At 32.8% G+C, this 13,353-nt stretch overlaps 1 protein-coding gene across 1 annotated transcript; it reads left to right on the top strand.

The window, feature by feature from the left end:
* The first annotated feature begins 1,875 nt into the window (after positions 1-1,875).
* On the top strand, positions 1,876-5,157 carry LOC111367260. Its single transcript, XM_022988032.1, has 3 exons — positions 1,876-2,377; positions 2,476-2,603; positions 4,744-5,157. Exons 1-3 carry the CDS (start codon positions 2,128-2,130, stop codon positions 4,861-4,863), a joined length of 498 nt encoding a protein of 165 aa, XP_022843800.1. The 5' UTR covers positions 1,876-2,127; the 3' UTR covers positions 4,864-5,157.
* The last annotated feature ends 8,196 nt before the right edge of the window (positions 5,158-13,353 follow it).

Here is a 13,353-nt window from a genome sequence, read left to right as displayed (position 1 = left end):
TTACTTTGAGTGTTTCATTATTATTATTTTCATTAAAAATATTTTCTAATTTTTGAAAATATGTCTAATTTTTTTTTTTTTTAAGGAAAATATTTTTTTTGGGAGTGGTTTTTGTTTTTCTTAAAATAAGAAATATTTTTTTTAGGTGACACGTTATCAAAGTAATGCACAGACTTTGTTGGTGTTAAATAGTCCAGAACTTTGGTCAGACGCACCACTGTATATGACCTCAATTCCGTACCATCATTGAATAGCAATTTTAATCCGCCCTACATCAATCCACCCATTCCTGCGAAGGAAAAGTCGCAAACTACATACTGCTGTTGGCAGGGCAGGTGGGTTTGGCAGCTCTGGCACTTCACGTCACCACGCTAACCCATCCCCATATCGATACACTCGTTAAATCAATCGATGACCATTGAACTTTCATCAGATTTGAACTTGTTCAACTAACTTTAAAAGGTTAATTATCGAGACCTCAACGAGTTAAGTTACTAGTCGAAACTCGAACCTCAAGCTCAACGCGAGTAAAAATGATCCGAGCTTTTTTTCTTTTGTTCAAGTCAAGCAAAGCTTTTGCTCAACTAAAAAATTTAGACTCGATTCGAGCTTTCAACTCAAATCTTAGCCCCCCGTTCGGCCCCCATTTTGTGGAAAAGAAAACCTGTGGAATAATATCTTTTTGAAAATTGACGGATTGAAAAAGAATAAGAAATTTTCGATTTACGTGTAATATTATTTTATGAAGGATTGTGTGATTAAAAATAAGAGAGAGTAAAATGAAATGTACTGGAATGAAAATTGATGGGGTCAAATGGGGATTTAACGAGCCGGGCCAACTCATTTTCTTTTCTTTTCTATATTTTTTAAAGCCGTGATAATTCTAACATTTTTTAAAGAATTTAAAATTTAGACAATTTATACGAATTATAAATTAAATAAAAGTTATAATCCTCCTCCTTTTCTCAAGTTTGGGACATGCTACAATCAATGTATTTGGAGTTAAAATTGTATAAGAATAAAATATTTCATGTACAATTTTTCTGAAACAAATGAATTTGAAAATTATGTTTTTTTTCTAAAATAAATTGATATAAAACTTAAAAATTTAACTTTTTTTGCTCGACTCGTTATGGGCCGAAAATGGCAGGTGTGGCTCATCAAGCCACACGGGCTTGCCTAATCTCAAGCCAACGCCCCAAAATTGGGCTTGGTTCCTTAGAGTCACGAGTTAGACTTGCTCGGGCTTTTCCAAGGGTGAGTTAAGGGCCACCCGAACTAGCAAGCCAAATCGACACCCCTAGTTAATTATTCATTCACTATCTGTTGAGAAAAGTAGCTTCATATGTTGACGGAAAATCCGACTAGCAAAACCGACAGTGTGAATTTGATTCAAATCAATGAAACTTCATACAAGAAAACACGATTTTTCCTTCATTTTGCAAAGACATGCATTGTAAAATGAAGGGAACCCCTTTTTTGCTATGTACCAAGTCAATTTGACCTGTGGGATTCTTGTTTGTCGCGTGCGATTTTCGTCAACAATTGATATCCTTTTCTTAACGGATGGCGGATAGATATTAATTAATGAAATATGTTTTTGACCGTTGAGAAACAGTTTAAAATTGGGTGAGTGAGTAGAAATTTGGTGAAATTTTTAGTGGCAATGTATTAATTTAGATTTTAATCCTATATATATTCATCTATTTAACGGATGAGGGATAAATAATTGATCGAAAGATGAGGGACGATCGAGTAATAATTTAAAATTTGGTGAGCAAATAGAAAAGGGTGAAAGTTTAAGGGCAACAGAATGATTAGCCCTAAATATCTATATATTTATGCTTCATTTTCACGTTCCATCATCAGCTCGTAACAGAATTTCTTCCCACTTCCCTCTCTTTCAAAATTAGCACAGTAAAGAGAAAATATTGGATGTATAAGTTTCTCGGGCACTGGTGACTGATTTCTTGGTCGCATCAAAGGATTCCTTCCTTGATCGTCACTCCCTCTCATTTATGCACTGAAAGAACCCTTCAACCACCCCTTACTTCATAAATTACACTTAACTCATTTGATCAGATTGGTGTTCGGAAGGTAGCAAACGGCGGAGATAGTGTTATTAAAATGGGGAACTGCCAAGCGGCAGAGGCAGCGACGGTGTTGATTTTGCATCCAAACAACAAAGTGGAGAGGATTTACAAGTCGGTTTGTGCTAATGAAGTCATGGCTTCCAATCCCGGTCATTACGTGGCACTGATAATCACCTCGCCGGCGGCGAAAACAGGGAATGGTACGCCGGTGAAGCAGCTGAAACTTCTCCGACCAGATGACACTTTGCTTATTGGACAAGTTTATCGACTTGTCAGCTTTGAAGGTACAACATTGCAAAAAAAAAAAAGAAGTTGATTTTCTTCCAAAGATTTCTTAATTAACTCAGGTTTTTTTTTTTTTTTTTTCCTTCATGGTGAAAAGATGTGTTGAAAGAATTTGCTGAAAAGAAATGCAAGAAACTGGGCAAGTTGTTGAAGGAAAGAGGAGCACTCAATTTGGAGCCAAAGAAGAAATCTAAATCAAAACCAGCAAATTGCAGTTCGCACAAGGTAAAAAATTTCCACAATATTTTTTATATGTTGTTAATTTAGTGCTAAAGAAAATACTGGGTCATCTATTCTCTTCTTGGAAAAGTGGGATTGGTATCTTGTTTTGGTGTCATGTCTATTGATAAAAGCATATTTGAATTCAAGAAAAAGTGTTTCGATTTGTAAAGTTTTATTTTTTATTTTTTACATGTGCATCGAAATAGAAAAAGGATCTCTATACCCCAGAACCTGATTTTCCTTTTTGCTCAATAAGATTCACGAAATTACTCCTCATCTATTCTATGCCTTTTTGTTGAGTTTGTGTTGCTCGTTAAACTAGTAGTGAGAGGCATGTTTTTAGAGGTTTAATGTGAGACGGGCCCAACTCGTCTTTTGAGTCAGGAACATGCGAGTCTCTGCTTAGACCTTAGTTTGAGAAAAAATTCAAAATCTAAGGGTTGTTCAAATCCGCGGCAGCTGAAAGGTAACATTTATGTTGGAAGATAGTTGTCATGTGATGGCAAAGTTATGGTGCTCTTTGTCGTCCCTCTAGGGTCTTGTCCGCACGTCACGAGGAAGGTCCATAGGAAGAGAAGTGCATCCCGAATGTTTGGCTCAAGTGTGTATAAGTTGTATCCGCATCTGAATTTACCTGGGTGGCGAACTAGAGGGGAAGACTGCCACTCCTCAGGATTAGTCGGGCGAAATTTGGACACATGAGTTAAAAAATAATAATAATAATAATAATAATTCAAAATCTCTCCCAACCTGGCACTAGGCACATTTCAAGTTTCTAAAGCTTAAATGAGAAATAAGGTACTTGGGACCCGTTGAAAAGTTATAAGATGCTTATAAAATTAAGAAGATAATTTTAAATATTTTGAATAATTTTTTAGAAGTGCTTTGAGCTTGTAAAGAAATTGGTCTAAGATAACTTCGGAAAATCTTTTACAAACGAGCAGAAGCAAAACTAGAAATCAAGTACTTAATTTGTCTGCTATAATTTGTAAAAGCTTTGCATAAGAAGCATATGGGTTTTAGACGAGATTATTTTGTGTTTTTTATTTTAAAATATGGTATTATTTGTGTAATCATAAAGAGTTCACATGGGATTTTATCCCGCTCAGTATGGGTATTTAACATAAACTGGAAAAGCGTTTATCAGAATATTATGTTGGTTGTTAAACTTAATTAAATCTACTTCTTTATTAAGCATTTGCCATTTCAACTTCGAATATTTTTATTTGGTGCTGAGATCTGAGAACAGCCAAGAGGCACTTATTGTCAAGAATCTTCAGTGTTTTAATTAAACTTTAATTAAAAGTCAGTACTCCTGATATTATGAGAGGTTGGTGACAACTGCAGACAAAAGTATCCAACTATTGTACTAACATATATATACTTTTTATTCGTGGGAGTAAATCCCTTGCAATTTAAGTTAAGCAAACAAAAGTAAGTAGTTTAATGATTTCGATTACTATCATACCTACCCGACTTTCTTGTTTAATAGGATTTGAGATCGACTGAGAGATGACATGGCATTTCATTTCGCTTATGAAAATTCTCTCGTCAGAATCACATTTGTTGCTCTGCCAAGTCATAGATTATTAGACCTTGTACCCAACATAATTATGAGAACTCTTGAAGCAATAATTTGTCATGTATAATGCAGATGAAAGCTAAGTTAATCTGTCATTACTAACTCAATAATTGTACTTCAAATGCCAAAATGGCATACAGATGTGATTGAGTGTGAAGGGTTGTCTTTGCTTTAACTTAGCTCTTGTTTGATTTTCATTACATTACATTACATTTTATTTTTCTCTCTCCTATTTTTAACCACACAATCTTCCATAAAATAATATTACACGTAAATCGAAAATTTTTCTTTCTTTTTCAACCACTCATTTTTCAAAAAACACTATTCTATACATTAAATTTTCCCCGTAATGGGGGCCAAACAGGGGCTAATCTGCTTTTTACTTTCTCTAAACCCGTCACACGAGTGGTGTCACAAGAGCGGTGTGATTTCAGCATAAACAGTACTAACGAGATAAGAGTAGATCAAATTAAACTAACCTAATGTAAAATGATCGCTTATTACTATTTTTCTTTTGTTGAATCTTGTTCTATTATTTGATTCTTTGTGCCCGTATTTTAGACGCAGCAGGACGTGCAACACCTCAGTAGCAGTGGTAGGGGCAGAGGCACGGGCAGGCACCATGTTGGAGGAGGGCAATGGAGACCAGCCTTGCAGAGTATTGCAGAAATTGGGACCTGAACATGGACACACCACCCATAATTCCTCAACTTTTCATGGCCAACTCATTAATGAACATAAACTAAAATGAAGTTCTATATTTTCTCAACTCATTCTCTTGCTTTTCCAGAAGGGGAACATGATGTGATGTATCCTTTGGAGTATCTCTTAGTTGGTCCTTACTAATGATGTTTTGTGTCTACTTTTTTTCCCCCCTTTAAACTTTTAAGTGAATTATTAAGAAGAGTGGAGCGTTGGGAAGTCTCGTTGCTTGTTGGGTAACTCGAGTCAATCCAAAGTATTAGAATTCTTGTCTCTATATTTCTAACTATACAATTATCCTGTTTGGTTCATTTAAAAAATAGAATTAAAAGGTTAGTGAAAGTTCATTATTAATTTTAATATTTCATGAGATTCACAGTAAATATACTTAAAGCTTGTGTTGGAAGAAATATTTTTAAAATCATTTTTCGCTGTAATAATTTCGACGAATCATCCTATTAGATTTAAATTTTTTTCTACTTTTAACTGTGCATTCTTCAAAAAATTATTTAACTTAAAAAACAACTCTTTTAGACAATCAGTTTAAATTTATCCTTTGGATAAAATTTATAAGTTGGTTTATAAATTCAATCAATGTCAAACAACATGGATTTGCTATGCAATATATGTTATCATTGACTACTATTTCTATATATGAAAATAATGCTATTTAGCATCACTGATATTAAATATCGATCTAAGGTATTAATATCTATAATGTTTACATCAAGTAAGAATTATTTTCGTACTTTTCATTTTTCAATGTATATTTAACATTCAATTATATATTTTACTATTTACGTGCAAGTATAATAATTAACATTTATTTTTAGAGACTTGTATTTCTCTTGTATTTAGTTCAAAATGGCATAAATTAATCATATTCACATCAAGTGAGAATTATTTTTTGGATGATTTTAACTCTGCTATAATTCAATTATTTCTATAATATCATACTTTTCATTTTTCAATATGTATTTAACATTCGATTATATATCTCATTAGTTATGTGCAAGTATAATAATTAACATTTATTTTCAAGGACCTGCATTTCTATCGTATTTAGATCAAAATTGTGCAAAGTAATTATACTTTTATATGTTCGGGGGCTATTCAATTACTCTAGGTGAAAATAAATTATTCAAATTCGTATACACTTATTTATTTTCAAGATTATTCATTTAATCTATGATATAAATTTATTCTCCATGTTCATGTACATACCCTTTTGTTTAAGTTATTTTTCAAGATCACGTGTATATAAATTATTAATTTTCTATATTCATTAAATCATCAAATATTTTGCTCTCATGTATCGTGAAATCAAAGGCCCTAAGAGACTTATCAGGGTATGAAAAATAAATGGTCCATTAAAATGACGGTGTTCGAAATTTGGTAGAATCTTATGCCAACAATGCTGAAAATTTTGATATTTTGAGGCTCATTTTAATCAACAATGAGCTAATACGTCTACTATGACGACTATTTATTTTGTAACTACATAATTCATAAAACGCCCTTGATATTAACTTTAGCATTCAATTATTAGTTTAATTTTCTTTCTTTGTTCATCTTCTTGAAACTTGATGTAAAACAATTTGTGAACATTTTTTTACGTGAATGCATGCGAACACCATATCTCAATTAAATGCTCAATTCATATGGCAACTACAAATATTTTAGTTAAGTCGGATATCTCTAATCACACAAAAAAATGTATTGTACAAAGAGGTTCTCGCTAAATAAGTTCATTTCACATAGACAATTTTTTTAAAATATTTTTTTATATTAAATCATCTTCAAATATTACTTTTACACAACATATATAGTATTTCAAAGTAACGTGCATGTTCTCTTGTGGCTAGTAACATTAAATGAGAGATACAAATAGATTAATGTTATTTAGCACCATCCATACTACACCGTCAATTTAGATAGTGCTAAGTAATAGGCTCAATAAACTATCAATTAAATGATTATTTAATTATAAATCTCATTTAGTACTACATTATTGCCACCTAAAATGGTGTTTTAACACAAATGATACCAAATAAACATTACTCATACAAATATATGAGTAGTCTAATTCTATTGTTTGAAAATATCACATAGCGCCAGGGCGGAGCTGGGAGTAAAACAAAGCTACTAGATTGATCCACTAAAATTTAAACAGGCCTCCCTTCCTATGCCCCTGCATAACGTCACGTAGACTAATGTTGTAGTATCAATAGTGTTAGGTAACATTATTTTAATTGTAAATCATTTATATATTTGCCCAACGAAGTTGAAGTGGATCATAACAACCAAAATAATAACGTATTCTATGTGAAACACCAGAATGACAACAAATTGATATATCACGAATTCTAATGTCTACAGAAGAATCGTCATCAATCCAAATTGCAATACTTGTGATGCAGAAGGTGTATTGTATAATCTTTGGTCAAGACCAAGATTACATCTAATATGTATTTTGTACGTTTTTAAACCATCAATATTACTTAATGATCGAAAAAAATTCGAGTATGGATTGATTCTTAAGGTATGCATCAATTTTTGTAAAGATTGACTCAGAAAATTTGTCTATTTTTGTAATCTACGTTGTATCTCATTTTCAGTATCATAAAAGTACAACTGCAAGCTCATTTATGTAACAATAAACTTGTGCTTGAACTCGAAATGTATAAATACCTTTGTAATTTTTGTACAAGTCTTTATTACATTTGATACCAAATGAAGTAAAAGCAAAATAGTTATAATAACTGCGTTCGTTATTTTTTGAAAATAAAGCATCATGTTTATCTAAATTAAACAAGTTGTACAACTTATTAGGTACACTTACTTTGTAATCTAACTTTTCCATCACAACAACAAAAACCTTTACCTTCATTCTCAAATTTTTTTGCATTGCAATAATTACAAATTGTTGGCGGTACTAGTATATGAGCCTCTGTAGGAACATTACTTAAATTAACATCAGTAAACCATTCATCAAATTGTAGCATACCAACCTAGTTGTAAAGTAGACATGGATCCCTTTTGTACTGTTGATCATCCACAAATTGTTTCGAACTACTAGTTTCAACGTCTGATGATGGTTGATGAAAAACTTTCGAACTACAATACGGAAGATGACTTTTAAATTCATAGAATAAATTATAATTAAAAACGAAAATAAGAACGTATCCCCAATGGAAAATGATTTATAATCGATAATTATAAATTGATCGGAAATACAATTATGCTCAACAATTTGTTCCGAACTACTACTTCCATCACCCAAAGTTAGTCCAGCTTCGTCAAAAAATTCAGTTCTAGCTTGGCAAAATGTGCTTCTACATTGTATTTTTTTACATTCGGCATATAACTCTCTACGCCTTTTATTTCGTATTTTTGTTTTTGCTTTAAAACTATCATCTCCAGTCATCTATTGTAAATTACATAAGAAACAATATAAAGTCTATAAATGTGTCATTATTTGTATTATTTTCAAGAGAAAGAGAGAGAGATTGACCACATTGTTAATGCGAAATAAATAAATAAATTCCAGTAGAAATATTTATATTTCAAGAAGAATGTGATATGTAACAAAAAGAGAAAAAAAGAAAGTGTTTAGTTTTGTCGAAAGCATATCTTTGATGTAATTCATTGAGTTCTTCTCAATTCAAGATTCGAAAAAGAAAGATTGACCACCAAGCAACGCCTTATGATATATAGCTGATAACTGGAGGTTGATAAAAATTGACTTCAACAAAATTTACATAATTTTAAAACCCATATCATATTAATTTTATACAATACACAATATCTTTAAGAAATAAAAAGGAAATACTAAAATTCTGAATCTAACGAAAATGTAACAAAAGAAAAATGAAAATCACTTGTAAATATTTGACAAAGATTCGAAGAACCCACCAACTAATAATGGTAAGAATGGAAATAGAATTTAGAGAAAATGAGCGCACATTAATGTGCCTGTAAAAAAAGAAATAAATTTTTAACATGTAAAAATCCAAGAGTGAAAAATTTAGAGCACTAAAAAAAGGGTAAATAAGAATGTAGAACACTCTCAAGACGAAGAGAAGAGCTTGTGACGCATACCTAGCATAGTTAAATCTTACGACCAACTTTATATCAGTTGTCGTATAGGTATGGACAAAGCTTTGTTGGGTAAAGTTGTAAATTGGTACGAAGTTAACTTATATCTCCAATTGTACTTTGAATCATTGAAACATGTTGAGCAATTCTCGACTTCAAAGCCTGTACACAAAGCTTCAGATCACCTTGTTCCTATAAACAAAACATGATGAAGACCAATTTAAATTCATGACCTATAAATTTCGAAAATTGTTAAGAAGTATAAAAAAATAACATAATGCTTACCAGTTGCTAGATGATTTTTTCAACTCCAGCAGTCTGCTTGAATATAAAAACAATTAGTCAATGCTTTGTTTCCCTTTCTACTAACGAAAAGAAAAAGAGTCGTCCAGTATTCCAAAAGAGATTAACACAGATTAATGGAAATTTAGGTATCAAGATTCTGGCTTTGAAAATCACACATTAAAAAATAAGCAAGTACCTCTGATAGCATACATCAAGTTCAAACTTAAAATTAAATCATTGGATTAACTAGATTGAAAATTTAATCTTAAAGAAGTCATATGAACAAGCCAAGACTACTTCCCACTTTAGTACCAAGAGTGCTTCCCACATTAGTACTTAAATAATTTTGAAATCGATATCATATTAATTTTATACAATACACAATGTCTTTAAGAAATAAAAGGAAAGCACTAAAATTCTTCAGTTACTTCCATTTAGACCTGCATGAAGAGCACAAAAAACATATGAAACAACATTGTTTTATCCATGTTCAAAGATGACACTTCGTTCAAAAATGTGAACAGTGCCGCATTGGAGCCGCTCTTGTAAATTTGTAAGGATATCTAAACATATAGAACACCATACTAATTATAATTTATCGAAGAACATAATTACCAAGGGCATGGAAGGAAGACTTAAATAGGTTCAATAGTGGAACATATACTCATTAAAGAAACTTGCCTAAAATAACAATCAATTTAAAGCTTGGATAATATGTGGAATTTGTGAGAAGCAAGACACGAATCCTATGTTTCATTTTTGAATATCCCTAAATAAAACAAAGTAAACATACCTCAGGCAATAATCTTGGCTGAAATGGACGTTTTAGCAGCATTTGAAATAACACTGCACGAACGATCAAATACATGATATAGGGAACAGATATAAAAAAACGAATATCTAAGCAAAAAATAAAAACCAGCTATCAGAGATTCTGCAGACAAGAATTTTTACTACACTTACGGAAGAGAAAAACGTAGAGAAAAGTATCTATGAACTGCACAACATTTGACTAAATAAGAAATTCAGTACATAACTTAATGAGAACTATAGTACATTACATAATGAGAACTATCTTTACAGGATAAAAGACAAAAAGTTGTACAAAGTGAAATAATTAAAACTGGACTCAAAATCTATGAATATGGATCCATCGATGAATCCAAGTTTATTTTTGATAGACATAGCAATTCTCATAGCACAGCTCCAGGAGGCATAGTTATCTCCGGTGAGCTGTTGTGACACCAACATCAGACCTGGACTATCGGAATGACGAAGGAAGTATGGACCTGAAGGATAACAATCGACTCAAAACTGTTGTTCTGATTGTGATTTTAGTATGCAGCGAAAATAAGGATAGATTCTATCAAGACCGGATTAGTTCAGTAATAAGAACAGAACAAAGGATATTTTGAGAGAAACCTTTTTATATATATATGACTTATTTGATTTGAGTACATGACAAACCTATTTATAGGATAGCATAAGAATACTAAGAGTCACACAATTATGATGAATAATAATGACTAATAATGATGATGAATGCATCCACTAATAATGACTAATAATGATGGTGAATGCATCCATCTCTTCATCTTCCTCTCTAACACTCTTCATATTTCATCATATGGAGAAAACCAAAAGTCTTCAATAATCAACATTCTCCTCCTTGAAGCTTTTGGGTAAAACTCCAATCTTCAATCTTAAGTCTTCAAACCTTGATTTGGGCAATGCTTTAGTGAACATATCTGCAATTTGAGATTCACCTGGACAATATTGGAGATGAACTTCTCCTTCTTTCTCAGCTTGTCTGATAGCATGGAACTTCACTTTAATATGCTTGGTTCTTCCATGATCAACTGCATTCTTTGCAACAGCAATGGCTGATTGATTATCCACCATGATAGTTGTAGGATCATCTTGACTTTTCGCAAGATCATTAAGAATTTTCCTCAACCAAACGGCATGATTTACAGCTGATGATGCTGCAATATATTCAGCTTCTGCTGTGGATTGTGCCACTACTTCTTGCTTCTTTGAATTCCAACAGAATGCTCTGATACCAAATGTTGTTCTAATTGTGATTTTAGTATGCAGCGGAAATAATGATAGATTCTATCAAGACCGGATCAGTTCAGTAATAAGAACAGAACAAAGGATATTTTGAGAGAAACCTTTTTATATATATATGACTTATTTGATTTGAGTACATGACAAACATATTTATAGGATAGCATAAGACTACTAAGAGTCACACAATTATGAAGAATAATAATGATGATGAATGCATCCACTAATAATGATGGTGAATGCATCCATCTCTTCATTTTCCTCTCTAACACTCTTCATATTTCATCATATGGAGAAAACCAAAAGTCTTCAATAATAAACAAAAACAAAGTAAAAATAATCAGGGAAAAAATCCACAAATCCCAAAACCAGACACGCTTTTCAGGAGAGATAAACTACGAAAATGGTACAATTTAGAGCATTCAAAGAATAAAATACAATTTTGATTCCCGCCATTTTCTTCCTCTTCAATTTCTTCTCTCTACATTTAATCATGGTATCAGAGCACAGACTGCCTTTTCGTAAAAGTGAAGCAAAATCATCTGGCATTTTTTATCTCATTCATTGCGATATATGGGGACCATACTCCATCCCTTCTTTAGATGGATCTATATATTTTCTAACAATCGTTGATGATTACAACAGAATGACCTGGACATATCTCTTGCGTGAGAAGTATCAAACTAGGTCCATCATTCAGTCTTTCTATCATTTAATACAAACACACTTTCAATGTAATATAAAAATCCTTCGATCTGATAAAGGGTTAGAGTTCATCATGCCTGATTTCTATCATGATAAGGGCATTATTCATCAACTAAATTGTGTAGAGACACCACAACAAAATGGGGTGGTTGAGCGAAAACACCAACACGTTCTTAACATTGCTAGGGCTCTTAAATTTCAAGCTAATTTGCCTCACCACTTTTGGGACGATTGCACTGCCACACATCTAATCAATCGAATACCCACCTCCATTATTGGAAATAAGTCTCCCTATGAAATGCTCTATCAAGTCACACCATCCTACTATCATCTCAAGGTCCTTGGTTGCCTCTGTTATGCTTCCACTCTTAAAAGAAATCGTGTAAAATTTGATTCTCGAGCCACACCCTGCATTTTCGTTGGCTACCCTTATGGTATGAAGGCCTATAAACTTTACAATCTCCAAACACATACCACATTCGCTTCACGAGGTCGAGATGTGTCTTTCCATGAGACTATATTTCCCTATCATCATCCTACCTTTCTTAATTCTCTATCCACTTCAACTGTATCATTTCACCTTGATCAACCACTTTTCTCAGCCCGTCCCATTCATATTTTGATGTTCCTTTCTTTGATCCTTCTTCCATTCTACACACTTCAAATAAGGTAGCTTCTCCTGACATTCCTTTTTCTCCTGAAACTACTCAACATGCATCATTCTCTCCCTCAGACATTGTTTCTCCACTTAACACTTCCTTCACTTTAGATATTTCTCAACCTGAGACATTTTCATTTTCACATCCCCCTCCCACTCGAAAATCCAATAGACCCAAGACAATTCCTTCCTACCTTTGTGACAATCATTGCAGTCTGGTATCTCAAATTCCTTCTTCCCAATCAAATTCCATGGTGAAAGATTCTGTCTCTGGCCCCAGTATCCTATCTCAGATTACTTGGACTATGGGATGTTGTCCTTTTCCCACAAGCTTTATGCACTAGCCTTATCTACCATCCATGAACCTCAGTCCTTTGTTGATGCTGCTAGAAATCCAGATTGGTGCAAAGCTATGGACACAAAATATCAGGCTCTTGTCTCCAGTAATACCTGGTCTGTTGTTCCTCTTCCTGTCATAAGACTCCTGTGGCTTGCAAATGGGTTTTCAAGGTTAAACTTAATTCAAATGGTACTGAAGAAAGGAAAAAAGGCTAGGCGTGTGACCAAAGGATTCACTCAACAGGTTGGCTTAGATTATGAGGAAATATTTTCACCAGTTGCCAAGTTAGTCACAATGAAAACCTTAATTGTTG

Source organism: Olea europaea, chromosome 18, assembly GCF_002742605.1.
Source record: "Olea europaea var. sylvestris chromosome 18, O_europaea_v1, whole genome shotgun sequence".
In the NCBI taxonomy this organism is placed as follows: Eukaryota; Viridiplantae; Streptophyta; class Magnoliopsida; order Lamiales; family Oleaceae; genus Olea; species Olea europaea.
This window is presented reverse-complemented; position numbering and strand designations above follow the sequence as displayed.